This window comes from Coturnix japonica, chromosome 21 (assembly GCF_054131305.1).
Source record: "Coturnix japonica strain WE chromosome 21, WE-NBRP24, whole genome shotgun sequence".
NCBI lineage: Eukaryota > Metazoa > Chordata > Aves > Galliformes > Phasianidae > Coturnix > Coturnix japonica.
The window spans coordinates 6720323-6739384 of NC_140683.1; the positions used below are offsets into that span (position 1 = coordinate 6720323).

General features: G+C 57.4%; 1 protein-coding gene across 6 annotated transcripts; it reads right to left on the reverse strand.

Moving 5' to 3' along the window:
• Positions 1-2: 2 nt before the first annotated feature.
• Positions 3-14434, reverse strand: LAMC3 (laminin subunit gamma 3). 6 transcript variants are annotated; one of them, XM_085521292.1, is made up of 29 exons: positions 13749-14400; positions 11092-11225; positions 10703-10873; positions 10285-10415; positions 9636-9802; positions 9290-9478; positions 8914-9031; positions 8738-8836; positions 8473-8609; positions 7208-7321; positions 6884-7082; positions 6613-6725; positions 6250-6468; positions 5087-5275; positions 4773-5018; positions 4437-4590; positions 4214-4356; positions 3963-4141; positions 3745-3883; positions 3227-3432; positions 3058-3131; positions 2759-2893; positions 2411-2555; positions 2140-2298; positions 1870-1972; positions 1590-1789; positions 1358-1504; positions 1098-1197; positions 3-887 (listed from the first exon to the last, which is right to left on the reverse strand). In XM_085521292.1, the coding sequence occupies exons 1-29, from the start codon at positions 14365-14367 to the stop codon at positions 643-645; spliced, it is 4974 nt and encodes a 1657-aa protein (XP_085377418.1). In that variant the 5' UTR covers positions 14368-14400; the 3' UTR covers positions 3-642. The 6 variants fall into 6 exon arrangements, with proteins under 6 accessions (XP_085377418.1, XP_015734645.2, XP_015734644.2 ...); XM_015879159.3 differs by having other exon boundaries at positions 2140-2301; positions 13749-14394; XM_015879158.3 differs by having other exon boundaries at positions 3058-3134; positions 13749-14394.
• Between the last annotated feature and the right edge of the window lie 4628 nt (positions 14435-19062).

Consider the following 19062-nt stretch of genomic DNA (forward strand, 5'->3'; position numbering starts at 1 on the left):
TGTGACGTGAAGAACTTTTAATGGATACAACTGTAGGTGAGTGTCACCGGCTAAAAACACAGAGTGCTCCTTGGGCAGAGGGGGGAGATGGGTTTGCTCAGGGCAGGAAAATGCTGCGCCCTTTGCAGACCTTTGGACCAGCAGAAGATGAAGCTGGAGGAATCTAAGGTCTGTGATAACAGTTTTACAAATATTAACAACATCAGACTTCAGCAAAGCTGAGTTCCAGCACTGTGAGCACAGGTAAAGCAGGTTAATGAGTGGACTGGGCTCCAGCCTGGTAGCAGACCCCTGTGCTGCAGTGGGGAAGGAGGGATGGAGGGCTGTGTCTAGTGTGGAGATTGGTGACAGTTCTTCGTTCTCTGCCTGGTGAAAGCAATGCCATGACAGCTCTGTCCACACCTCATCCATCCCTTGTGGCTGCTTTGTCTCCTGGCCTGAGGGATGGAGCTGGTGGCTGAAGTTACGCACGGGGCACTTGGGATGCTAAGTAAGAACCAGTGCAGGTAAGGACCTGAGTGCAATATTGTATGTAAAGAGCAGCAGGAGGGGTGATGCTGATGGAGTGGGTGTCCTTCACTCTGCTGGTCACTGTTGAGGGTGATGGGAGGTGTTGGGGCAGCAGCCATGGACCCAGCACTGTTACTTGGAGCAGCCTTCAGGGAGGCTTCGCAAAATGTCCTCCAGGTTCTGCTTGTCAGCCCGAATCTCCACCAAGTCACTCTCAAATGCCCGGATCCTGTCCTGCTGCAGCTCTGCCTCCTGCTGCAGCTGCCCGAGCTGCATGGCCAGGGCTCCTGGAGCATTGAGCCGCAGTCGCAGCCGCTCCAGCTGCAGCTGCCCAGCTCCCAGCACTGCCTCCGCCTGCATGCCCGGCTCCAGGCCGCCTGGGTGAGATGAGAGAATGAGGGTGAAAGACAGGAGCAGGGCAGGATGCTGAGAGCCACCTCTGGTGCAGGGCATCCAGCTGAGCCTGGACAGTGCTAATCCCATCCCCAACCCCATAACCCACTGGCACACCCCTGACCCCACACCCCCCAGCACACCCAAGGCCTCATAACCAGGGCCACAGCCCTGGCCTTGCTCCCAGCCCTCACCCAGTCTGTTCAGCAGATCATTCAGGGTCTCGATGTCTGCCATCAGTGAGCCCCGGGCTTCCTGCAGGCTTTTTGCCATCTCGCTCACCTCCGTCCCCACCTTGCAACACAGACAGACACCTGGATTAGGGATACCGGTGACCCTTGGCTGGGTCAGGCAAGGAACAGCCCCAAGGCATTCCTTATTCTGTGTTGCTCCTGATGCTCTGTGCTGCAAAGCTCCTGGACAGGATACAGCCACACGAGAGGACCTGACTCACCTGCTCTGCCTCCTGCAGGCTCTCCCTGAGCTCCTCAGCCATGTGCTGCTGCCGGGACAGTTCCTGCCGGGTCTTGTTGACCCCCGTGGTGAGCATCCTGGTGTGCTTGCGAGCCTGCTTGCTGCCCTGCAGTACAGCCTGGGCCCTCTGCCAATGACAGAGGTGGGGACAGTCACCCCAGGGGACAGCAGTGAGGGTCCTCCTCCCTTCACCCCCATCCTTCTGTTCAGACCTTACTGCTCTCCTCAGCAGCATTCTTGGCCTCCCCCGCCTTCCTCCTGGCTGCACTGGAGACAGACAAGGAGTTTCCTAGCATTTTCTCTGCTTGTTTAATCTTCTTCTGGGCCTCCACCATCGTTCTGTCCCGCACTTGTGCCATTCTCCTTCTTAGGGCAGCACGACCCTTCCGATGACCCAAAGCCTTCCTCATGCCTGCAGGGACACCCAACCTTTGGGCACCCAGCACGGGCACCCAGGCTGTGAGCAGAAATGTTCTCCCCAGAGCCTTTTACCTTCCAAGCTGCCCAGGAGGGACCCTGCACTGGCGAGCGCTGCTTTCCCCTGCGAGACTGCTGAGGTGGACAGACCATGAGCAGAGCCAGCCCGGACCCGGAGCTGGGGATGGGAAGGAAGGAGTGAGGCTGGGGAGAGGGCAAAGAGCTGCTAGAGCTCCAGCCCTGTGCCTTGGTTGGGATGCAGGAGGAAGATGCACCCAGTATGCCCACAGCTCCAGCTGGCACAGGGCTTCCCCATCATTTGTTTCATGGCTGAGCAGTGATTACCTGTACAAAGCTTCGAGTGCCCTGCAGGTCCTGGCGCAGCCCAGCTGCCATGCTGAGGGATGCCGTGATGCTCTGCCAAGCTGCTGGCTCCTGTGCCTGCACTGTCTGCTCCAGTGCTGCCACCTCCTGTGCTAGGGCTCCAGCTTGCACCAGCAGCACCTGCTGTAGGTATAGAGCTACCAACAACTCCAGGAGGGCATCTCCCAGCACAAGAGGGAGCAACACTGATGGGTACAGTATGGGATGCAAACAGGAGCTGGATGCTGCTCACCTGCCCTGGAGCAGCCACCTGCTGAAGCTTCTCAGCCATACCCATGTTTGCCTCCTGGATGGCTGTGAGAGCTCTCTTGGCTTCCACTGCCACCTCTTCTATGCCAGCACTCAGCTCCTTCCATGCCCGCTGGATTTCCTCATACCTATGCACACAGGGCCAAGCAGTGCTTCAAAGCACAAGTGGCAGCTCAGGACATGGGGAAGGAGTCTGAAACACCCCCAGCATGGAGCACCCTGGCTCTCCACTTTGCAATGCTGCAGTGCAATGAGTTTGTTGGGACTCAGTGATATCCCCAGGCCAGGGGGAATCCATTGCCCTGCCCCTCCACCACTGCCAGCTCCTCACCCAGCCTCCAGCTCCCGCTCTGCCTCCTGTGCCCCTCTCCCCTCCAGCAGCGTCCTCAGGAGCTCATGGCTGGTGTTGGAAGCACCCAGCGCCCTCCTCACTGCTGCCTCCACCTGTGCTGCAGTATCTCCATGCCTGCAGGGACAAGGGGACATGGGGAGGTGTCACTGGGACTGGTCTCTGTATGCTGGGAACAAACAGGGTCAGGCTCTGGGCTTCCCTGTTTCCACCACCACCAACCATGAGTGTGTGCCAGGAAGATCCCAGCACAACAGTTGTCCCTGTGATGCCCAACATACCTTTCTGCCAGCTCCCGTGCCTCCATTGCCCAGTGGCTCCAGTTGGTGGGCAGCAGGGGGATCTCCTGAGGAATCTCCTTGCAATACAAACAACAGCAGTGAGACCCCAGTGCCATACCATACATGGATCTGCTGCCCCAAGACAGTTACTGCCATCAGGAGCCCGCACCGTGGCAACCAGAGTGTCGGCAGCGTGCAGGATCTCCCCTTGTGCTGACTGCAGCACGGCCCTGATCTCTGACAGCAGCGTGCAGGTCTTGGATGGTCCATGGCTGGAGCAGCCAGTAGCCCCGATAGCATTGCTGAGATGGCCCTGTGCAGTGCTCAGCATCCCTGACAGCCGTCCCACCTGTGCTGAGAGCATGGCTTGGGCACCTGTGGGCATATAAACAGCTGCTTAGTGCAACTCCTGGCTGTGCTGCCCCCATGGGTGCTTAGGGCTGCCCCAAAACAGCTGCGGGGTTCATCCATGCCCACCAAAAGGCACCAATCTGCACCTGGCATTGGCTTGCAGCACCCTACAGTGCTCTGTGCCATTGCCCTCCAGGGCTGTCCTCCCCATCTTAGTCATCCCATTGCTAACACAGGACCCCCTTGCACCCACCCAGTTATGTCACAGCACCCAGCATCCCTGCAGGGTTGACACGACGCTTTCTGTTCCCCAGCCCAAGTGGAGCTGCCTCATACCTTGCAGGAGGTGTTGTGTGCTCAGCCCATCTCCCCGGCTTGCATCTCCCATCGCAGGGGGCTGCCCCAGGCGCAGCTCACAGCCTGGTTCTTGCAGCCAATCCTCCACCTCCTGCAGCTTCACCCTGAGCCGCTCCACCTGCAGGTGAGACATGGGGGCATGGCAGTGCAGCATAGGGCTGGAGCTCCACACCACCTCGGCAGGGCATGGGGCATACCCCATCCTTCACCAGCCCGTAGCAGGTGGGACACGGCTGGCAGCTGGAGCTCGGTGGGTCAGGGAAGAAGTTGGCCTGGCAGCGGTCACACTTGTAGCCCACGAAGCCGGGGTGGCAGAGGCAGGTGCTGTTCTCATGGCACTGCGCACTGATGGAGCCCAGTGGGGAGCAGTTGCACGCTACAACAGCGGCGAGATGTCACACCACAGCTGCCAGCCCTGTGCTTAGGGCTGAGCTGCCCTCCCCAGTACCTCGGCAGCCCCTGGCTGAGAAGCCAAAGAAGCCGTGCTGGCATCTGTCGCAGCGCAGCCCTGTGACACCCGGCTGGCAGGAGCACTGCCCCGTCACCGCATGGCACCCACTGTCCTGGGACCCCATTGGGTGGCACTCACAGCTGTGCACCAAGGAGCAGAGAGCAAAATGAGGAGACACAAAGGAGCAAAGCACAGGGTGCCCATTGTGCCCCCCACTCACCTCTTGCAGCCCACGGCACGCTGCAGCCCATAGTATCCATGCTGGCACTGCCCACAGGTTCTGCCCAACACGTGTGGGAGGCAGTGGCACTGCCCTGTGACTGGATCACAGCCCTCCAGCCCCAGGGCTGAGCCATCAGGGTTGCAGTTGCATGCTATGGAGACAAAATGCTGCTTGGAGCAATGCAGAAAGGGGACAGAAACCCACTGCTGAGCTCTCATGGCTAACGCAGCCCATTGCCCAGACCCTAAACCCAGTGGGTATCCCTTCTGCCCACCCCATTGGGATGGTCTGGGCAGGGGTGGAGGCAGCAGGGCCAGCCCCGTCCATACGTACGTGCACACTTCCCAGCAGGACTGGGGGCCAACGCATCCCCATAGAACCCCGGCCGACACTGCTGGCACTGCTCTCCCGTTGTGTTGTACAGGCAGCGCAGGCAGCGCCCGGACACGGAGTCACAGTTCCCTACAGCATTGAGGTCCACGTTCCCATGACACTGGCAGGGGATGCAGGGACGCACGGGACCCCTCTGCCCCAAGGGGTCCCCAAAAAATCCATCATCACACAGCTCACAGCGCTTCCCTACAAAGCAAACAGTGTGCGAGGGGATCCAGCTGCACTGTAGCCCCCTCCTCACATCCCAACCTCACCTCTCTGTCCTGGGGGGCAGTGGGTGCACACCACCTCCCCACTGCTGGGCAGCTGGATGCAGGGTGAGTGGCCTGGGCACGGGCATGGCTTGCAGTCATCGGGGTGCCCATTGAAGGGGTTGCCATAAAACCCGGGGCTGCAGCGCTCACAGGAGGAACCCTCCGTGTTGTGCAAGCAGCGGCAGTGCCCTGTGAGATGAGAAACAGAGATGTGGTGCCAGGAGAGACATGCAGCTCCAACCAAGGAGCCACCCAGTTTGTGTGCACCCAACACAGCCACACTTTGCCTTCCTCCCCCCCAGCCCCTTCCTTGCCCAGCTCTTGTTTGAAGGAGGAGGACGTTGTGCAGGCGTGAGGTGGGTGCTGGCAGCCCCAGCATCGTGCCCCAAGTCTGCCGGCGCCTGCAGTAATGGACAACACATTTCCCAGCGCCGAGCTGCCGTGTTCTCAGCCTGGGATGGAAAACAAACGGGCGGCCGTGACCCAGCAGGGAGCGAGCGTCTCCTCGAGCCGAACTGGTGAGTCACAGCCGTCCGCAGTCAGCTGGGAGCTGGAGGAGGACCAGGAAGGATGCTCAAGGACCCCCCGCCTCCACACAGATGCTTTGCTGAATGGGAGGGGGAGAAGGAGGGGGCCAGGTGATAGCAGGCAGGTTGTGCAGGAGGGAATTAGGCAGAGATGGGCAGTGGCAAGCAAAGGAAAAGCAGGTGGCAGAAAGGAGGGGAAAAAACAGCACAAGGAAAGAGCTCAGGGGCCAGGACATCTAAGCTCCGTCCCAGTTCCCAGGGCTCAGCAGTGAGATGCAGGCTGTCTGCAGCCTGGTGTCGTGTGATGCTGGCAGAACAGAGGCACACGCTGAACAAAACGTTTCCTCCAGCCCTTCCCATCCTGCCCACAAAGTTCTGTTGTTCCTCTCCATGTGCCCGGGCCAGTGGCTCCATCTGGGTACTGCACGCATCACCTCATCTCCATCTCTTCCCAGCACTGCTCTGTGCTGTTACTTGCTGTAAGGACGCCCAGGGAGCCAGGCAGCATCTCTGAGCCTCTGCTCTGTGTTTCCCTGACCTCCAGGATGGCTTCCAGAATTCCTCAGAACAAGCAAAGACACAGATGTGCTCCCCATGCACACTGTGATCCAGCAAGCAGAGGGACCAGGCACGCACCTGAGAGCGGCTCGCAGTCCCCATGCTGGTTGCAGGTGCAGGGCACACAGGTGACAAAGGGGCCACCAAAGGGGATGTCCCGCTTGAAGCCAGGAGCACAGGATTCACAGAAGGACCCAATGTAGCCAGGGGGACACGTGCATTCCTCCACCCATCCTGCCTGTGTGCCTGCACCGTGACGAGCTGACGTGAGCTGCACCTGGCTCAGCCACAGCCTTCCTGCAATAGGGGAGAGCAGCATGGGGATGGGGCATGGACAATGCTTCCAGCTCTCCATCCTACCTAGAAATGCTCCATAAGCCACAGGTTTTACTGCTGCTCCCCTCTTCCAAGCTCTATGGGACACTGCCCACAGCCACCCACCTGGCCCGGGGCCATGGCTCACACGGAGGTGAAGGGCGGTGAGGTTGGAGAGCAGGCGCTGGAAGCTGAAGGCTGACAGCAAAGGCTCTGTGCCCTCCTCTGCCTCATGTAGCCTGTAGGAGGAGGAGCATGGGAAGAAGGCTTCAGCTCAGCTACCCAACAGCTCAGCTCTCAAACAGCGACCCAGGCACACAGAGCAACCCACCATATCTCAACCCCCACCATAGAGCTTCAGCGTCCCAAAGTCACCCCAAAGAGCACCACAGCACACCTGAAGGTGACAGTCTGCTTCCCATCCTGTGCCTGGCTCTCACTGCTGGACATGGTGACCTCCAGCCCCTCACCCTCCAGCACCAGCTGGACCCCATGCAGGAACACCCCGCTCTCTGCCCTGCTTCCATTCCCCTCTGCTCTCAGCAGCAGGGTCAGGGGCTGCCCGTAGCTCAGACGCTGGTTCTGCAGGAACTTCTCTGTGGGAGGAAAGGGGAAGAAAATCTGAAGGACGTGGTTGTACCACTCATTTGGGGCCTCTGGTCCCAGTGTGGCAGTGGGATGACACAGAAAGCAGAGCAGACTGCAGGAGCCCAGCACATACCTGGTGCATGGAGGTCCAGTGTCTCCTCCTCATCCCACTCAGCACCAATCTCCCCATCAGCCCAGTGCAGAGGCACTGCCACATCCCCCGCAGCTGCAGCCCAGCCTTCTGGCCCTATGGGACAGCACAAAGGAGAGCAGAGAGTCACCCCCTCCCCCTATGCCCCCAGAACCCCCAGTGCTGCTTTTGGGGCTCCATCCCTGCCCATGAAACCCCTCTGGTCTCTTACCAGGAGCCAGCACTTTGCAGCACCCTGCTTCACCCAGGCTCTGTGCTCTCACAGTGGCCTTGGCTGCCCCCATCCCCCCATCCTCATCTGTTTATTTGCTTAGAGTTGGAGGAAATTGTTATCTTTAAACTTTTGCTCCCCTGCCTGTGCTGCGGCACCGTGGGCTGGAATGTGCAGGAAGCACAGCAAGGGACGGGGTGTAATTGCATTATGGTGGTTTCCTTTGGATATCAGTGAAACTCTCCCCCGCTCTCAACAGTTATTTATTTCTTCCAGCCCTGCGTGCCCTCCCTAAAGGAGAAGTCCCAAACTGGCGAGACCACAGGAAGGAAGGGGGAAAGACACTGCGTGAAGCCTGGTTTCCTTTCCAGGCTGCACAAGACAGGACAGCAATTGGCAGAGGGGTTTAAATGCCAGCAGGATAAATGCTGGCTGTGTGCATTCAGCTCTGTCTGCACTTCAGGGTGCAGGTAATACAGAGCTGGACATGGGTACCCCACATGGGTATGTGTGTCTGTACCCACAGTGGGTGCCCGTTCTGTGCCCCTGCTGCACGGCAGATGGCATGCTTTCCCTGAGCATCTCACATCCACACACATCCCTGGATGCCAATGGGGAGATCCCTCAGCCCACCTCCTGCCTTGCCCTAGCCTGGCCACACGTGGAGAAAGGAGGGGATGAGGGGGAGAATTTCTTTCCATCCTTTTTGTTTCTAACATTCTGACCCTTTTTTAGTGCTCTGGCAGTCCTTGGTGTGCCCAGCCCTGCAGTGCTCCCTAAGCCATGGACAGAATACAGAGGGATGCCCCGAGGGAAAGCCTGCCCCTTGTAGAGCTGGGGGCAAAAACAGAGATTTGACAGCAAAATAGAGAAAAGGCAGATAAATCCCCCTCCCAACCATCAACACCAGTGACTCCCAGAGCAGGGTACCCAGCCCCAAAGAGGAAGGATGCTCAGCCCCAGCCTTTCCTAATCCCCCAGGTTTCCTGGCCCAAGCCCATACCTTCCACCTCACCCAGGGCCAGGAATTTCATACCTTCCCTGAAGTCAGAGCGGATGTGGGTCACCTCGTATCCATCTGCTGCCATGCAGACGGCAGAGTGGCCATAGCAAAAACAGCTGGTGCAGCCAGTGGGGTTGTGGGGCTGTAGGTTGAACCATCCAGGCTGGCATCTGGTATGGGCATGAACCAAGATCACATGGCACAGGGTGGGTAGAGCCATGGAACCATAGTGGCATCCCAGGGGCTGATCCCAGGCTGGAAAGGAGCCACGGCCCCATCCTCATCCCACAGTGCTTACCTGTTGCACAGGTGCCCCTCCACCCTCTCCTTGCAGGTGCAGTGCCCAGTGTTGGGGTCACAGGTGCCCACACTGCCCGCAGGGTCACAGGCACAGGGTCTATCCAGGACAAGATGTGGGTATAGGATGAGCCCTGGTCCCATCCCGTATCCCACCACAACCAGGCCCCCCCTCACCTGCAGCCACCCTCACTCAGGCTGTGATAGCCATCCTTGCAGCGCTCACACTTCCAGCCTGTCACATTGGCTTTGCAGCTGCAGGTCCCTGAGCTGTCACATTGGAGCCGCAATGAACCTGCAGGGACACAGCCAACCTGAGCTGCCCACAGATGGGCAGGTGATGGGGGGACCCTGTGCTCAAGGCCAGAGCCAAGAACTGTGCCACAGCAAGAAGCCCACCTCAAGCAGAGCAAACCCAACCCTGTGTGTGAGCCCCTTCCCAAATCCCAATAGATGAGCTTGCCAAAACGCAGTGGTGCAGCAGCCCAATGGCACAACCCAAGGCTGGGGAGCATGGGAGTGAGCCCTGCCCTCCCACCCACACCCCACACACCTGCGGGGTGGCAGTGGCAGGGCTGGCAGGCGCCCTGCTGCTCCCAGCGGTAGTGGTTCTGCTGGCACTGCTCGCAGTGGGGCCCGGCCGTGTTGTCGCGGCAGTTCCTGCAGTGTCCCCCGTGCCCGGTGCGGCGGAACAGCTCTGCATCGTAGAAGCATTCCTCCGAGCGACCGCTGCAGTTGCAAGCTATGGGGAACCAGGAGGGCTGGTTGGGGCCGTGGGGTCCCATGAGGGTCCTTAGGGTGATGCTGTGGATGGGGACCCTGTGGTTCTCCCCAACCAGAGCAGCGTTGCTGGATGTGCCCCTCACCACCACCATGCGCCCAACGCGGGTGCTACTCACGGAGACATTCATTGGCAGCCTCAGCCGTGCCGCGTGCCCAGGGCCGGTCCTGGTAGAAGGGCTGGCAGTGCTGGCAGTCGGTGCCAGCCGTGTTGTGCTGACACACACACTGCAGCCGACCCACCTCATCCGGTGCGCACTCGCTGGCGTGACCATTGCATTTACACCTGCAGGAAACTCGAGTTGCTCTGAGCGCTGCTGAATGGGGATTGTGCTCACACTGCTGTGCTGGGGTGGCCGTGTCCCCGAGGCAATCCCATCTGGGAGGTCATACACTGAGGGTGGCCCATGCAGAGCACTAAGCAGCTCCAGCTGCTCCAGCCCAGGGGGCTCAGACAACAAACGGGGCTCCCAGAGCATGCCCAGCCCTTGTGCCCAGAGGCAGGCAGCTCTCAGTGGGGTGGAGTGTGATGTCTTGTGGTTGGTTTACCACCTCCACGCTTGGAGAAGGGCACAGCACAACCCCAGAGCATCGCTGCCCCACATTGGCTCCCAACCCCACTGTAGCTGCAGCTGTGTCAACCCCTCCAGCAGCATTTGTGTCCCATCTGAGTGGTTTGCCCCTCAATATGCATTTCAAGCCCTTGAGCTGCCCCAAGCTCCATGCATGGTCTCAAGATCCTCCCTGCAGCCCCATCCCAGCCCTCACCTGCCACCAACAGAGAAGTCAGAGATGGCGTAGTAGTATGACTGCAGCACCTTGGGGTCCTTGAAGATGTCATCCCCAAAGGTATTGAGGCGGTTCAGAGAGATGAGCAGGTCAGTGACAGTCACCCACTCCTGCAGGGGACATGGTGATCTGAGAAGGGCCTGGGCCACCAGTACCAACCCCAACCAGGGCACTTCCCACTCCCTTCCTGTCTGCAGGGCAGCATGGGTGTTTTTAATAGGATCATAGAGTCATTAAGGTCAGAAAAGACCTCTCAGATCCCCAAGCCCAAGCTCAACCCACTCCAACGTGCCCACTGATGCACCGCTCAGTGCCACATCTCCATGGTTCTGGGACACCTCCAGGGACAGTGACTCCACCACTCCCTGTTGTCACCCCTCTCCCACCCCGCTGGCACCTGTAATGTGGGACTCCCATCAAAATTGTAGGCACTGGGACGGCCCTCAAGGGTGGAGAAAGCCACGTTGCCACCACTCAGTGGGGAGATGTCACTGAACTCGTCGGTGCAGAAGGCCACGTGCTCGTTCTCCCCCGGACGCAGGAACTGCCTCTGCTGCTTCCCGTAGGTCTTAGAATCATAGAACCATACAATCACTGAGGTTGGAGAAGACCTCTGAGTTCCTCAAGCCCAACCTCAACCCATCCCACTGTGCCCACCTGACACATCCCTGTGCCACATCGCCACCATTCTGGAACAGCCCCATGGGAGGTGAGTCCCCCACTCCCTGGGCAGCCCATACCAATACCTGACCTCTCCTTCAGAGAAGGAATTTCCTAATATCCAACCTTCTCACAGGACGCGCTGTAGAACTGGAAGGGCACCCAGGGGCCGTCGGCGTGGCTGCGCTTGTAAATGGCAAAGCTCTCAGGACGGCTGGTGTGGAACTTCAGGCGCACATAGGTGATCTCGTAGGACTTTCCTGGGGACACAGCCACCATCACGTCTTCCTCTCCCATCCCAGTTGGGACAGTGGCCAACGGTAGCAGGGCCAAAGTCATCTCAGTGCTACATCCCATGTGGCTGCTGGTATTTTCCCCAGGGTGGGCAGAATTTGCCATCTATATATCTGGATGCCACCCCCCTAACCCTGCCCAGCCCCAAATCAGTTCTTGACTTGACCACAACCTTTGGGTCATTGCATGAAGGCAACGAGTGGGTGGTGTGGGCCAGGAGCTGGTACAAAGCCAGGGGCTGAGCAGCAGCTGGGAACAATCAGGTCTTGGTGCTTATCATCATCCCCCATGCAACGGGGAGAGGGTCAAGAGCAGCCCATTTCCAGGGAGCTGCACGCCAAGACCCGGCCTTGCTACTGCCTTTGTTGGGCTGAAGACAAACAGAGGACATCGATCCCTGGGGTGGCCAACACAGCTCTGAAATATCTTGAAAGAACTGCTAAAAAAAATAGGGAGGGGAACTACACCAAAGTGAACATCAGAACCTCCTAATTGCCACAGATGAAGGACCGGCTCAAAGAGCGGATTGCTCCATCACAGCACCGCTCCTGACTGAGCAAAACAATTAGCTGCGAGGTTTTGGCTTTATTTGAAAAGATAATGAGTTGGGAATGTTTGAGGGGTTATTCCGGGACTAGGAAAACAAGCCTTTAATTGGGCCCATATGAATACTGTCGCATATGTGCCGCGACTTTGCTGCGGGGGAGCTGAGCCCAGCCTGGCTACCGGTACTGGGGAAAGCATCTGGGACATGGAGACTGGGCCACCAGCCCTGAGGTGAGCATGGATGGGAAGATGCAGTGACAGCATGGCTGGGCTGCTCCAGGATTACCTCTCCCCAAAGCCCACGGGACGTGGCTGCACCGATGCTGGTGGGATGCCCTTGTCCCAGCCCTGCAGGCGCCCGTTCCCAGACAGCACAGCCCCAGGGGACCCTTGGCTAAGCAGAGGGGTCAGGAGAGGGCTGGAGCTGGGAGCTGTGTCAATAAATAGCCCCTGCCCCAGGGGACTCTGCTGCAAGGAGGAGGTCAGGGGGCCCACGTGGGGGCTGCAGCTCAGGCAGAGAAAGCACACTGTGGTTATCCCAAACGATGAATGCTTTTTCCAGACAGTCCCTTTTGTCAGCCAAATTACATCCGCTTCATCCAAAGAAACCCAGAGTGCAGCCCATGATGTCTCCCTGGCAGGCTGCAGGGCTGGCACACTGTGGGGTGGGGACACCATGGGACAGGGGTGTGGGTGGCAATGGGAGGGGATGGTGACCAGGACTCCCAGCTCCCCCAAGGAGCTCTGGTGCCTTTTGCTTTTCCAAATACATGGGTATGTTGGGCTCCTCCCTGATGCCAAGACAAGTGCTCAGGGTTAGTGATCCTCTCTGAGTCACACAGACTGTAGTGCACAGCTGAAGAGTTGTTGAGAAGTGAGATTCAAGGGAGGATAATCTCATTAATGCCAGTCAACAGCAGACAGGTAAATGCAGGACTTGTCCAGCTCATTCTACACCCTACTCAATAAGCTCCCCATCACTACAGGCATGGGTGCAAGGACTCGTTTGGGGCCATGTCCTGGGGGAGCAGGGTTGGGTTCAGCACCAACATTTGAGTTTTTCCTCTGTAACCCACATTTAAGCATTAAAACATTAAAAACTGCCCACAACCAGGGCTAAGAACAGGGCCCAGAGGCAATGGAAAAGGTCAGACAGCGATGTGCTAGGCACTTTTTAGTGCAGCAAGATATATGGGGCACATAAGAACCAGGAACCCAAGTACACATGAAGAAAGAAGCGTTGGCTCAGAAAGAGATGAAGAGAGCTCTGTGCCATATCACAGCCTTGAATGGGTCTGCTCCAGCATCACTTCTCATGTGCAGGGGAACCCAGAGCAGACATTTGCCTGCTTGCAGGGGGCTGGGAACACAGTGACCCCACAGGGCACACACCGACCCACTGCCTGTCTGTACCACAGCCCTTCACTGCCCCCCTGCAGCACACCAATGGCAGAAGAACCAAGGTTTTATAGCGCTGGCCAATAGCCAAGATAGTTTAGATGGCAGCAAAATGCAGGAAAAAAGATCCTTTTTAACATGCTAGGCATGATCCCATAGGCTGTACACACCCTGCAAGCACAGTATTTAAAACAGAGGGTCGGCTCTCAGCTGGGGAACCCTGACAGAGCTGCACGGCATTTACAGGGCTATGGTCCCCTAAAATATCCATGGCATCCTCAGTGCTGTGTGGGGATGAATGGGCACGGGGCTCCTGCTTAACTCCTTCTCTATGAACCCACACCAGCCTTGCAAAGAGGAACTGGGGAGCACAGAGTGCACATGCATGGGCACTGCTGTCCTCTCCTTGCAGCAGACCAGGAGATGCACTTAGCAATGAGCTCTCAGCAAAAAGCACCTCCCCCCTTGCACCCCACAACCTGCACTGGAGCATGGGGCACCCCACTTTGAACCCAGCACCCCGTGTTCCCCTCACCTGCACCTACCCAGGTGGAGCGTGATGTTGACCGAGTTGGGATGCTGGATGCCAAAGGCCATGGACTGGCTCTGCCACCAGGTGCTCTCCTCCTGGCTGTGGAAGTCGGTGAGGAAAGAGGCGTTGTGGTGCAGCTGGGGGTCGGAGGCATCGCAGCGCTGGCACAGCTGGCTGGCATCGCGTGCGCCCATCTGCAGGCAGTAATCCTCGGGCGGGGAGCCGCACGTGTTGGTCACCAGCGGGATGCGGCCGAAAGCGGCGTTCTCGAAGTCGGGCATACAGCGGCGGGGCTGCCCCCGGGGGTCGTAGCAGGGGGACGAACCCGCAGTAACCATCAATATAACCAGCAGGACCAGCGCACTGAGCCGGGCCATAGCGGGGTGCGTCTCGCTGCGCACTGAGCTTCCTCCGGCTGGCACGAAGCGGTGGGATGGGTTGGGATGCGATGCAATGCGATGGGATGGGACAGGCCCCCAGCCCGGCACCTCCTCTCGCTCCGAGGTCCATCTACTGGATGCTGCTGGGAACGTCAAATGCTCCGTGCGCGGTGCCGGTAGTGGGGCTGGAGCTCCCCCCGAGGCCACGCTGAGCCCCACAGGTGGGGCTGAGCTGGTCCATCCCAGCCCCATCGCTTTAGAGATGGGCGGGTTTGAGTCTTTGAGTATCTCCATCACTCAGCCCATAGCAATTCCCTCACCTGTGCATTTTTCCCTCAAAGTGGTTGCCAATTTTTCTCACATCCTGAGAAGTGAGGGGAGAGTATGAAGGGCTCTGAAGCACCCCTCCAGTGCCCTTTTCTCCTCCCACCTCACTGACCTACTGCTCTCCACTCTCACCAACCTGCCTGGGACACCATTCTATGAACTTCCACACCAGCACCCACAGGGGGGGTCCCAACCCAGTGTCTGCCATGGTGACAGCCCAGACCCCTGAGCAAAATATGTCCCCATGGGTGGGGAAATCAGACACCCATAAAGGCCCTCAAAGCCCTTCAGAAGTGGATGCTCATTGCACACAGTCTGTGCCAGCCCCACTCTGCAGTGTTGGTTTTGTAGTATTTGGTTGCATGGGGGAGCCCCACTTCTCCCCACGCTCCGCTAAACTACGCTGCCACAGAAACCCAGGAAACTTAGCCCTCATCTATAATTTAAGCTCCCTTCCTTTCCCTTCTCCTCTTATTTATTTTATTCTCCTCTGTGCACAGTGCAGGGAGAAAGCACCGGAGGGAAGCTGTGAATCAGAGGTCCTCAGCAGCAGCTCCCGCAGCAGCGCCGCTTCAAAGCCCCATTACCATATATTGACCCAGTGCTGACAGCCTGATCAGCTCCACTGGGAACGGCCAATTTCCCACTGCCGAGAACTGAGCTCCATCTGCCTGAGAGCCAACAGCCAGTGGCAAAGGTTTGGGGTTTCCAGCTCAGTATTCACCCCTAGGGGTCTCTAGGGACAGTTTCAAGGTGGGATCTACATCTTGTGTATATGAGGCTTGTTGGGTGTTTTGCTGCCTTGCTCAAACAGTTTGGCCACCTCCAAGGGGACCCTCAGGCACTGAATGCACCCAGGAGATGATTTTCCCACCCATTCATCCCCTCCTGCAGGGGGGGTTGGGATGGAGAAGTGATGCTGTGCAGCCAGGGCTGGGGGCAGCTCCAGGGATGTGTGAATTCAAGCAGTGTGCAGGAGCACGCAGACCCATGGCAGTCTGTAAGGCTGTCACCCAAATATTGCTTTCCTGAGTCCATGTATGTCCAAATATATCCAAATATTTCCTGCATCCAGCCTCAAATCACTTCCCTTTTCTTTGAGAATGAGATGCTGGAGGCATCTTCCCTTCCAGCTCTGGGCAGCAGCTTCACATGAGAGCTCTCACGTCACCTTGCCATGGGCAAGCATCACCTTGCCAAGAATAGCTAAAATTCATTATGGGAATCCCTCATTCTTCAGGATGTGGAAGAGCTGGAACAAGGGAATCCAAGGGAACCATCAGAGCTTGGGTTTGTCCCAGTCTTCCCAGTGCAGCAGGGCCCAATCTCTGCACACAGAGCTGTGGTTTGGGCATGGTGGGGACATGGGGACCATGCATTTACCCCAGTGCCACTGCCCCAACATCACTGCCCCACACCAACCTGGCACCTTGCAAGGGTTAAGAGCGGTGGAGGCGGTGAGGAGCAAACGTTCTTCTGATTTGCTTAATGAACGTTAATTAAGAAGACAGAAGATAGCAGATTCCTTCAGGGGAGAGATGAAAGGCCCCGTTAATTAAATCCAGAGAGTGCGCACAGGGCCGAGTGATCCAGCTTCTGATCAGAGCTGACAACACAGCACCAGGGCAGCAGAGAGGTGTGTGAGAGCCAGGGGTCCAACCCTCCCACGGCCCCACACAAAGGCAGGGATACAGGGACACAGCAGTGGGAACACAGCATGGGGACCTGGGCATGGGGATGGTTCAGTGGCCCCATTCCACAAGGCTGGGATCCCATCCTCGGTGAAGACACTGCCAGCAGCACAGCATAAATAACTATGGAGCATTTATTCACTGCGCCAGCTTATTTTGTAAACCTGAACTTTGCAAAATGTCACAAAACCAGAGAAATGGGAGGCCTGGGATGAGTAAATCGCTGTTAGGAGTTCCCCAGGATGGTGGAAGTCGTGTTCCTGCTCAGTGATGGCACACAGCGGCCCCAACTCAGAGAGTGGGGTCATGCATGGCACTGATTGCAGAGTATTTAATTAGCGTGGCTGTAAATACAGCCCGAGCGATGCCAACAAGGATGCTGCAGTGTCACAGGCAGCAGATGAGGGAGGACAGAGGCAAAGCACAGCACTCACTTCTGCTTTGCCTCCACCTCGCCATGCATTTGGCTGTGGAACAGCCTGGAATTACCTTTCTGGAGGTAACCATGCCCAGATCCTCACCCTGCTCTTTACACAGCAAGCAGGAACATCCCAGCTCCCTCACACATGAGCTCACCACATCTTGCATATGTTGAGGAACACCAGCCCTGACCTGGGGACATGGGGTGCCACCAAGCTGCCCCAGGACACACTCACCCATCTTATGGCCCTGGATGAGCCCAGCAGTGCAGGACCAGCCCCTTCCAGGCACAGCCAAAAAAGCCCTTTCCCTGCCTGAGCTCATCAGTATCTTAATGACACCAGTAGAGAAGCTTCAGAGTCCCTAATCGCTCATCACATTACGGCTGCTCACAAGTGAGGCCAACCGCTACAAACCTCCTCTCAGCCTTTCTAATTAACGAGCAGGAGCTTAGGCTCTCCCAACCCAAAAGCAGCATCTCAGATAAAGTCAGCAGCCTCCCTTGATAAACCCCATTAATGGGCTTGTTAGCATCACCTGAAACCGCCTCATTTGCCAGAGAGGCTCAGCTGTCTGTCCTGCCCTGCCTCCTTTTTCTAGCCCATCCATCTGTCTGTCCATTCATCCATCTGTCCATTCATCCACTCACTGATACAGGAGGTGGGGGAGTCCCCATACCTGGAGGTGTTCCAGTGCCATGGAGATGTGGCAATGAGGATGTGTCCATGAGCATGGTGGGATGGGTGGAGGTTGGGCCTGGGGATCTGAGAGGGCTTTTCCAGCCTTAATGACTCTATGATTCCACGATCCATCCATCTGTCTGTCCATCCATGTATCCATGTATCCATACAACCCCCCACCCATTCATCTGTCTGTTCACCCATCCTGCTATGGCAGGAGCCATGGATGTGCCCAGCACAGCTGCCCCTATCCCTGTGCCTTGGTACCCTGTCCTGTGTGTCCCCTCTTTTGGAGACCAGTGACAGCTGAGTAGCAGCAGATGCCACCAGATGGTCTCCCCAACCAGAGACCCTACTAAACCGATAACCAGGGCAAGGCACCAAAGCCCCCTCATTTGCTAATTGAACCCCCAGGCCCCATGCTGGTCCCGTGGGGGGGCAGGAGTGTGCTGGGGTCAGTAAAGCCCCCTGTGTGCCATTGCTGTGATGAGCTGCATGATCTCAGTGCTTGGCATGTGATGCCCCCCCCCAAGCCTGCCATCAACAGGAGCTGGACCACGATGCTCTGTGACCAATCAGGAGCTGCTGTGATACCTCTGACTTTAAAGCAGGAGAAATAACCCCCATAATGCGATTCACCGTGTCTTTATATCCCAAACTGTGCCACCCAGGCTGGGACAGGGGCTCCCGTTTAATATTCTGATGGAAAACAGTGCCCTGATCCAATTACCACAGGGATTTGGGATCACTCAGCAGCTGAGATGCTGCAGCCCCGGTGAGGAGCAGAAACAAACCCAGGGCTCAGGTTGGGGCTGTTCTGATGGAGATTCACCCCAACAGCATCTGGGCTGTACTGGGAAGCACTGGTGGGAACTGGGAGCTCCGGGCATCGCTCCGAGCTGAGCTCTATGCCAACATCCCTACAGCTTCCCCATGATGGCAGGGATCCCACACGGATCCTACACCAGCCCTGCGGTGCTTGTTGTAATCCCACATCACCCAATTCCCATCGGTGGCCATAAGAAATCGCCCTCAGACGGCAACGTCAGCGTGGCCGGTGGGTGAGATGCTGCTTTCATTACCCATCGCTGTGCGCTGAGCAAACAGGAGCAGCGCAAACCCTCCGCCCCCCACCCGCCCTCCCCTTTTATAATTGCAGTATGGTCATTTTTACCACCGTATTTTAGATCAGGCACAACAAAGCCCATTCCAGTGCCAGCAGTGATTTATCCCTTTCAGCTCTCCAGGACCTGTGGACATATTTCCCAGCCTACAAACAGCCAGGCATTCCTTAACCACCAAAACAAAGCCAAACAAAACCCTGTTGTATGATTTTCTCCTGATCAAATGTTGTTTTTCAGCCAACAAGAATGTTGTTTTCCCACCGTTGCTTCCAGCCTGAGCTCCCAGGGGGTGGAATCCCACCCCCAGTGGCACATCCCATTGCTAACAGCTGGGGTTTGCCCGGAGGTTTTCCTGCATTCCCCAAGCGCTGGATGCAGGGAGGACAAAACGCTCCCAAACCCATTCAGGAACCAAAGCTCTGCCCTTCAAATCCTGAAGGCAGGGAATCACAGAGAGGCAGTGCAGGGAAGTTGCTAGGAGATGGGGGTTTGGGATGCTGGATGCCATGAGCACGCAGCCCTGAGCATCCCGAGTGGGACCCATCAGGATCCATCCCCCCCCCCCACCAGGGGCTTCAGCTTCCCACAGAAAGGGCGGATTATGGAGACTCAGCTCTGATCGATCCTCTGCGGCGGCGGAGAAAAAAGAGAGGAACAAAAAGAGATTTCTCACTTGTGGAGGATTTGGGGTTTTTTCTTGTGTTT

What these genes read in the sequence shown, in the direction of transcription:
- LAMC3 (XM_015879157.3), bottom strand. Translation starts at nt 14,367, where the DNA reads ATGGGGCTGGGATGGACCAGCTCAGCCCCACCTGTGGGGCTCAGCGTG. An exon ending in CACACAACACCTCCTGCAAG is followed by an intron (nt 3,433 to 3,744) that starts GTATGAGGCAGC and finishes ATATGCCCACAG; the next exon opens with GTGCCCAAGCCATGCTCTCA. An exon ending in GCACGGGAGCTGGCAGAAAG is followed by an intron (nt 2,894 to 3,057) that starts GTATGTTGGGCA and finishes TTGTCCCTGCAG; the next exon opens with GCATGGAGATACTGCAGCAC.